At 40.9% G+C, this 9,286-nt stretch overlaps 1 protein-coding gene across 1 annotated transcript in view; it reads left to right on the top strand.

The window, feature by feature from the left end:
* Positions 1–1,105: 1,105 nt before the first annotated feature.
* ERCC3 (ERCC excision repair 3, TFIIH core complex helicase subunit) overlaps positions 1,106–9,286 on the top strand; it is a 44,700-nt gene continuing 36,519 nt past the window's right edge. The window contains exons 1-3 of the mRNA XM_043998094.1: positions 1,106–1,273; positions 4,033–4,235; positions 4,795–5,031. Coding sequence (XP_043854029.1) covers positions 1,246–1,273; positions 4,033–4,235; positions 4,795–5,031 — 468 coding nt within the window. The 5' untranslated portion in view covers positions 1,106–1,245. The remainder of the gene's footprint in view (positions 1,274–4,032; positions 4,236–4,794; positions 5,032–9,286) is intronic.

Genomic DNA, 9,286 nt, shown 5'->3' with positions numbered 1-9,286 from the left:
GTTCACCTTTCATTCTTTTTTTTTTAATTTAATTTTTTTTTTTTGTGCAGGGCAATTGGGGTTAAGTGACTTGCCCAAGGTCACACAGCTAGTGTCAAGTGTCTGAGGCCGGATTTAAACTCAGGAACTCCTGAGTCCAGGGCCGGTGCTTTATCCACTGCGCCACCTAGCCGCCCCCACCTTTCATTCTTTATGGTCCAGTGACACTAGCCTCCCAGGTGTTCCTTGCACACAAAGTCTATTTCTGTGCATTTTCACTGTCTGTCCCCGCATGCTTGGAATCCTTTCTTCCTCCCTACCTCTTGGCTTTCCTGGCTTCCTTAAAGTCTTAGCTAAAATCCTACCTTTGCTGGGCCATCGCCAGTCTTCTTGACTTCTGCCTTAGGTCAGAAGGAGGCTGATGACCCTGCGCAGCTCTGCTTCACTTAAATCTAATTCACTTGCAAGTCAAGTCATCCCCCTCCTGACGTTGGGCAACAACAATCCTACCTTCTACAGGAAGCCTTTCCCAACCCTCCTTCTGTTGATGATCTCCAATTTATCTTATATGTCTCTAGTTTGTAAGTTGTTTTTGTATGTTGTTTCCCCGTTAGACTGAACTCCTTGAGATGTTACTTTCTGATACCATTTCCTTTATAATTTCTTCAAACAGTAGTATTCCATCACATCCGTTTACATAATTTGTTCAACCATTTCTTAAATGATGAGGATCCCCCCCAAATTCCATGTATAAAATGTATCATTATGTATATTAATATATGAGTCGGTGCTAAGAAAAGTTTAAGCACGTGTGGTCTAAAGTGTTTTTAGCCTAGCCAAGGCCACTAATGGAAATGGTTGATACCGTGGTCACTAGCTGTGGGTTAGAGCAGTCGAGCAACAAACATTAATTGATCAAGCGCCAAAGCGCCCCACAGCAGGGAGACGAGCGAAGAAGGGAAAACGGAAAGAAAAAGAGCAAGCAAACCAGGCAGAAAGGAGGAACTCCGAAGAGACTAAGCTTCCGGTGACGTCACACCATGGCTCCGCCCACAGCCGCCCTCAGGGCCCCTCTCGCACCACCTCCCCCTTTTGGGAGGCGGGACTTCCTTTTGCTTAGCCGGAAGCTAAGTCACGAGCGCCGCATTCCAGACTGGGACCCAGGGCCGGAGGATACATCTCTGGCTCCCGGAAAGATCAGCCCCGTGGGGGTCTCCCGGCGCCGTCGTTGTCGCCGCTGCCGAAGCTGCAGACCCCGTTCCCAGCATGGGCAAGAAGGACAAATCCGACCGCGGTGAGCCTGGAGAGTGGAGACGGGGGAGGGGGCGCCGTGAACGCTATCCTGAGGCATCTCTCCCCCCCCCCCCCCAGGCTTCTCCGGAGTCTCCCTTGGCGGCCTCCCCGGGGAGCCTCCGGCCCTGTAGAAGAAGGCGCCCTTCGAGCCCTTTCTGGGTCCCGTCCTTGCCCCCTTCCCAGTCCGGGACCTCACAGGTTCCCGGGCCCCTGGCTGTGGGTGTCTCTGCCCTGCCCTTCTCCCTTCTCTACACCCCCCCCCCTTGATAACCGCTTCAGCCCCAGTGGATTTAACCCTCATCTCCGTGTGGACACTCCCAGGTGTCCACGGGGTGTCCCAAAGCTCTCGTCGCGGAAGACCGCACTGAGACTTTTGAGACACCCTGTACATCCAGCCCAGACTGACTCTGAGCTCCAGGCCCGCATCACCAGATGCTAATTGGAAATTTTGAACTGGACGACTTTTAAGCATCTTAAACACAGTTTGGCCAAAATAAAACTCTTCTTTTACCCCAGGCTTAGCTGTCTTTTTAATCAAAGGCACCGCCGACCTTTCGGTCCCTCGTTCCCACCCCTGCTGTTATCCCTCACTCTGATTTACTGCACCCAACCAATTAGTTGCCGCCTTTTGTTCTTGCCTTTATAAAATCTTTTGCATTTGTTCCCTTTCCCCTCACAGACACCTCCTTAGTTCAGGTTCTCATCACTTCTGGCCCGGACTATTAGAATCATCATTTAATTAATCTCCTTGTATCTAGTTTCTCTCTTCTCCGTTCTGCCCTCCACACAGCTGCCAAAGTGATTTTCCTAAAGTATGAGTCTAAGTCACTTCCCCTCTCAGTAAACTGCATTGACTATCACCACTGAGAAATAAATATAAACTCTTATGTTTGGCCTTTAAAACCCCACACTATACCGGATGTACCTTTCCAGCCTTATTAAACTATTCTCCCCTCCACACACTCAGTGGTCCAACCAACCTGGCCTACTTCCTGTTCCTTATACTCATCTAACTTCTCTCTTCCTTTGCACTAGCCACTCCTGGTACCTGTACTCTGCTTTCACCTACCTCTTAGAATGTCTAGTATTCTTCAAGACAGCTCAAGTACTACCAGAAGCCTTTCCTGACCCTCCCAGATACTGGTGCATCCTCCCACTCCAATGAGCATGTGTCTGTTTTGTATATTCCTCTATATATTTGTTTCTTCTTATAGTTCTATGAGGATAGGGACTGTCTTTATAGCCCCAGAGTATAGCATAGTTCCTGGAACATAATATACTATAAGTGAATGTTGATAACACAGAAGGGAATAGCGTGTATGATTTTCCTGAAATTCATCAACCAGTCCACAAACATTTGCTAATTGCTTACTTTGTGGTGGGTACTTTCTGATCTGGGAGCTCCGACCACACATGTGTTTTTTTGTTTTGTTTTGTTTTTTGTTTTAGTGAAGCAATTGGGGTTAAGTGACTTGCCCAGGGTCACACAGCTAGTTAAGTATTAAATGTCTGAGGCCGGATTTGAACTCAGGTACTCCTGATTCCAGGGCCAGTGCTCTATCCACTGCGCCATCTAGCTGCCCCCCACACATCTGTTTAACAAACATTTATTAAATGCTTTATTCTGTCTGAGACACTGTGCTAGTTACTAGGGATGCAAAAATTGATGATTCAAGGAGTTTACAATCTAAGGGACAAGAATAATAAACATGAATAGCTGTGATATACAAGAAAGTGAGTGTGCAAAGAGCTATGAGAAATTTAAGAAAGCTCACACGTGTTTCCCCTATTGCTTTTTTATTCTGGAATCACAGGCACATCTGTTGGCATGGGGTCAATGGGCAGTCATTTGTAGATTCAGTGTTGATGAAACTCTATGGGTCACTGCACCCCAGATATCATCTCTCAGTCTTGCAAAGTACTAGAACATGCTTTACTCTTGCTGAATGCTACTTGCAGATAGTAACTTGAAAAAGTATACTTGATGGTATCATTTGAATTTTGGCTTGGGGTTTCTCCTGGAAAACACAGCTACATCTCTCAAATATGCCTCCCTAAGTCTCCTCTGATCCTGCCACTACTTTGGTACAGGCCTTCATCAACTCATGCTTGGATTGTTTCAATAGCCTGCTAGTAGGGCTGCCTGCCTACCCCAAATCTCTCCCCACTCAAATTCATCTTTTCCATTCAGCCATTAAAGTGTTTTTCCTAAAGTACAGGTCTGACCACGTCTCCTCCTTATTTAATAAGCTCCAATGGTTCCCAATCACCTCCAGGATCAAATACAGAATCCTGTTTGACATTCAAAGCTCTTAATAACCTAGTGCCCCTTTACCTTTCCAGTGTTCTTACATTTTACTCCTCCTACTCTTTCATCCAGCGATAATGTCCTCTATGCTGTTCCTCAAAGAAGACACTCCATCTCTTGGTTCTAAGCATTTTCTTTGGTGGTCTCCCATTCTTGGAATTCTCCTCCTCCTCTACCTACTGGCTTCCCTGGCTTTCAAGTCCCAACTAAAACCCCATCTTCTACAGAAAGCTTTTCCTAACCCCTCTTAGTTCTAGTGCCTTCCCCATGTTTACTTATTGTCTCTCCCATTGTATTATAAGCTCCTTGTGGGCAGGGATTGTATTTTGCCTTTGCCTCTTTTTCTATTCCAAGTGCTGTTATTGCCTGGCACATAGTAGGCACTTAATAAATGTTTATTAACTAACAGAAACTATTTAGCCTGTATTTCATTGCTATGACTGTATTTACAGATAAAAAGAAGTCCAAGAAAAGACACTATGAAGAAGAAGATGATGATGATGACGTCCCTGGGAATGAATCTCAGGAAGCAGTTCCATCGGCAGCTGGGAAGCAAGTAGATGAATCTGGGACCAAATTGGATGAATATGGGGCTAAGGACTACAGGCTTCAGATGCCACTAAAAGAAGACCATGCCTCCCGCCCACTCTGGGTGGTAAGAGTTCCAAGTCAAATCAATTATTGACACTCTGGTATATGCTTAGCATTCTGGCAAATACAAAGGAAGTATATGATAGACTCTGCCCACAAGATACTTATTTTTATTTTTCTTCTTCTTTTTTTAACCACAAGATATTTACATACAAAACCATTAAAACAGTCTAAAATAGAATATAAAGGAAGCTTTAGTTTGTACCTGAAGGAATGGTAGAGTTGAATAAATGGTAAAGGCATGCTACAGTTGAAAATGTTAACTCACCAGTAGACTCAGATTAAAAAGAGGTGCCTTGGTATGGGTTTCTTATAATGTAAGAGAGAGCATTTCTTATTTCTTATAATGTAAGAGAGAAGCATTTTCTCCCCATCCTGTATTTCAGGAGTGGTTACGGGAGTAACCTTTATATTAAATGGAAGGTGTCTCAAAATATAATCTAAACCATGAAGTGTATATGTGTACAAGTTATCTGTTACGATATTATTTGAGTGTTATAGGATAGAAGTCTCTCTAACTCTTTTCCCTAACTTATGACTGTCATATTTGTCATTTGTCTTAGGCTCCTGATGGCCATGTTTTCCTAGAAGCCTTCTCTCCTGTTTACAAATATGCCCAGGACTTCCTAGTGGCTATTGCTGAGCCTGTATGTAGACCAAGTCATGTGCATGAATACAAACTGACTGCTTATTCCCTGTATGCTGCTGTTAGTGTTGGATTACAGACAAGTGACATCACTGAATACCTCAAAAAGCTCAGCAAGACTGGTGTTCCAGATGGAATCATGCAATTTATTAAGGCAAGTGACTGTACCTTTTTTTTGGGGGGGGGGGGCAGGGCAATGAGGGTTAAGTGACTTGCCCAGGGTCACACAGCTAGTTAAGTGTCAAGTGTCTGAGGCTGGATTTGAACTCAGGTTCTCCTGAATCCAAGGCCAGTGCTTTATCCACTGCACCACCTAGCTGCCCCTAAGTGACTGTACCTTAACCAGTACCAGAGGCTTCTGCAGATGCCATTAATAACATTTTATAATTGCCAGGTGTTTTATGATGAATATAAAAGTCAATTGGGTTCAGATCCTTCCTCTGTCAATTGCTCATTTATGACGTTGAGCAAATCATTTTAATATTTCTGGACCTCATGTAAAATAAGGAGGTTGGACCAGATGGCCTAGAAGGTTCCTTCTAAGATTAAATGTATGATCCTCTGATCCTAGTTATTAATTTAAAACCGTTGGCACAATTTTGTACTTTGGATTCTAATGCTATATTATTTAAGAATCAACCAACTTTTGAAAAGTACTCTGCTCTTAAAATTAAATTATTGGTATATTTCTTTTTGTATCACAGTCATTTTTGGTTATATCCAAGCTTGCCCTGGCTCTACTCTGAAACTTAACCTTTTCTTTTGAAGAAAAACAGAAACAGTTGATGCACAGACTTTCTAACAAAGTATATACTGTACTGCTTTTTTACTCCCTTGCTTCTCTTTTGAAAAGAGATAATTATTTCGGTTTTTGCTCTCCTGAATGATTATGTGATCCTTGTTTTTTTGAAGGAGAAATGATCATGGGACTGCTTTCACATGAAGTGATTGAGGGGGTAGGTTTACTTATTTTTATGTAGAAAGCACTCAGATTTGGGCAGTAGCCTAAAATTGATGGGGGAGATTCTGGTGATGGAGACAAGCTTGAGTGCCACCTTTGGCATGTATACTCTTGGTTATAGATCAACTGATGTATTTCTTTACCACTGATTTCTTCTAGCTTTCTTTTTTGAAACAAAAATTTTAGCCTTTCTCCCTTTTCCCCCCAAATAGAGTGCTGCTTCATTAATAACTTCATATGCTTGTGGCATATTTAGATTTGAGACTATCAAAAATTATTTATATTATATAGTGTAACTCTTTCTATAGTGCTTCATTATTACTATTTACTATAATTGATATTGAATCAGTGATTTTGAGAAACCAAGATTAAGTGTTTCATGAAGTAAAGGTCAGATCTCATAGGATCCTATTACCTTTTCCTAGACTGTTGTTTAACTTGTTTCTTCACCTCCATTGTTTCACTCCTCTAGTCTACCCTGTATTTCACTGCCACCAGATTAATATTCCTAATATACAGATTTGATTGATTCCTTCATTATTCAGAAATCTTTAGTGAGCACTGTTGCCTACCAAACAAATTCTAGACTCCTTATCTTGGCATTCAGAGTCCCCAATCTGGCAACAACCTATATTTCTAGTTTTTGCTCACATAATCCTTCTTTATGTACACACCTTGTCCCCCCCATCAAACTTGAACATGTCTCATGCTTTCCTACCTTCATGGATTTGTACACATTATAGCCTACATTTACTCAAAATGTGGTTCACTAGCATCTACCTCTCTCCTGCTCATTCATTATGACTTAGTTAATATGGCATCTTTTCTTTATTTTTTTTAGATAAACATTTTTATTTAAAGTTTTTAGTTCCAAATTCTATCCTTCTCTCCTTCTTCTCTCCCCTCTTTGAGGCTGTAAGCAATCAGATATAGGTTATACATGTACAGTTATGTAAAACATTTCCATATTAGTAATTTTGTATAAGAAGACTTGAATAAAAGAAAAAAAAAATGAAAAAAAGAAAGTGGAAAAATAGCATGTTTCAGTTTGTTCCATCAATATAATTTCTTTCTTTGGAGGTAGATTGCTTCATCATTAGTCCTTTGGGATTGTCTTGGATCATTGTATTGCTGAGAATAGTTAAGTCATTCACAGTTCTTCATCAAACAGTATTTCTGTCTCTGCACAGTGTTCTCTTGGTTCTGCTCACTTCAGTATACATCAGTTCATATAAGTCTTTCCAGGCCTTTCTGAAATCATCCTGCTTGTCATTATAGCACAATAATATTCTATCACCATCATATGCCACAGCTTGTTTAGTGATTCCCCAATTGATGGGCATTCCTTTGATTTCCAGTTTTTAGCCACCACAAAAAGAGCTGCTAGAAATATTTTTGTACAAATAAATTTTTTTCTCTTTTTGGGGATGTCTTTGGGATATATACCTAGCAGTGGTATCAAAGGGTATGCACAGTTCCATGAGCATTTTGCTTCTTTGTAAAAAAAAAAAGAAAGAAAGAAAGAAAGAAAGTGTAGTCTTGAGTATTTTTTTTAAATTTACATGCAAGCTCATTTCATATCCTAATTCGTTTTTATGAAATGTACTTGCCCATTAGAAAGTCAGAACTTGGATAGACTTTGAGAGATAGGGGAAGATGGAAGGGCCTGGTGTGCCATGGTCCATGAGGTCACCAAGATTCAGACAGGGGGCAGCTAGGTGGCGCAGTAGATAGAGCACTGGCCTTGGAGTCAGAGGACCTGAGTTCAAATCCGGCCTCAGATACTTAACACTTACTAGCTTTGTGACCCTAGGCAAGTCACTTAACCCCAATTGCCTCACCAAAAAAAAGGGAAAAAAAATTCAGACAGGCCCGAACAAGAACAGTAAGGAAGTCAGAAACATACTGTACCTAGAAATTTAATTCTCTACCATGTGGATTCTGGCCTGTCTTGATCCCCTTCGAATCATAAATTATTTTTCCTTGAAGAATAATAAAGTTTTTAAATTAATGTGCTTGAACTTTGAGCTTTCGCTATTTGAATAACTCACTGGCTTTACATACCCATTAGGGACCTGCGTAGGAACTTTCTCCAAGGAGCTCTTGGACTCAAACATATTTCTTCTCTAGAAAGTCTGATTCTTGAAATATTGAACTTGGAGTTAGTGAACAAGTAAATCTCAAAGCTGAGAAAGTCTACTCTTAGTATCTTTCTTCTCAGGCTATATGTAAGCAAACCTCTAAAACTGCCACTTGCTTTTGTAGGACCTCTGGTTCATTTTTTTAATACCACTGTTCTGCTGGTAGCATATGGTTACAAGACATGGGAGCATCAGAAACTTCAAGGAATTGAATATTAATTTTATCTCGTGAGCAATGAAGAGGTACTACTTGACATGAGTATACTGGAAAACATTTAGAAACAAGCAGTTGCAAGGGAAAAGCAGGATTAAGGTTATCCTTAAAGAAACATGTGAGTTTAAAAGATTTGGGGTTGGTCATGTGGTAAGAACAAGGAATAACCAATTGAGAGCCTGTATTGGAGGGATGAAAAATTATACCTACTTCCTGATAGAGATGGATAATAATAAACTAATATGCACGATGAGAGTTACATTCTTGGACATGGCCAGCCTGAGAGTTTGTTTTGCTTGACTATGCATATTTGTTACAAAGATTTTGTTTTTCCTTTATTCCCCCATAGGGAGGTAAAAAGGAGAAAAAGTCATGTTTGATCATTTTAAAAATATATTTTTAAAAAAAAGGTACTGTGGCTAGCACACAGTACATTTGGTAACTTCCATGTGTCAAATTGATAGGAAGACGTGGATAAGAATTAAATAGGGCATGTATGAGGTAATTGCATCTGTATCTTTGGAGGTGTGGTAAAAAACTTTCATATTTAGAGGGAACAACCACATTAATAAGATTGCACAGATCAGTGGGATTATTGAAGTATTTAGGGGCAGCTAGGTGGCAAAGTGGATAGAGCACCGGCCCTGGATTCAGGAGTACCTGAGTTCAAATCCGGCCTCAGACACTTAACACTTATTAGCTGTGTGACCCTGGGCAAGTCACTTAACCCCAATTGCCTCACTAAAAAAAAAAAAAAGTATTTATAGAAGTACCTATTGCAAAAATAGGAAACAAGATAAGTACCTATTTTGGGGGGAATCATTGAATAAATTGTGGTTTATGCATATAATGAAATACTCTCAATATAAAAAGCAAAAAATATTGGGGGCAGCTAGGTAGGTCAGTAGATAAAGCACCAGCCCTGGATTCAGGAGGACCTGAGTTCAAATTTGGCCTCAGATGCTTGACACTTACTAGCTGTGTGACCCTGGGCAAGTCAACCTTCATTGCCCCACCAAAAAAAAGGCAAAAAATATGAGGAATTTATAGTAACACAGGAAAAATACAAATGAGCTAATGTAGACTAAAATAA

The sequence above is a fragment of the Dromiciops gliroides genome, chromosome 3, assembly GCF_019393635.1.
Source record: "Dromiciops gliroides isolate mDroGli1 chromosome 3, mDroGli1.pri, whole genome shotgun sequence".
Lineage (NCBI taxonomy): Eukaryota > Metazoa > Chordata > Mammalia > Microbiotheria > Microbiotheriidae > Dromiciops > Dromiciops gliroides.
This window is presented reverse-complemented; position numbering and strand designations above follow the sequence as displayed.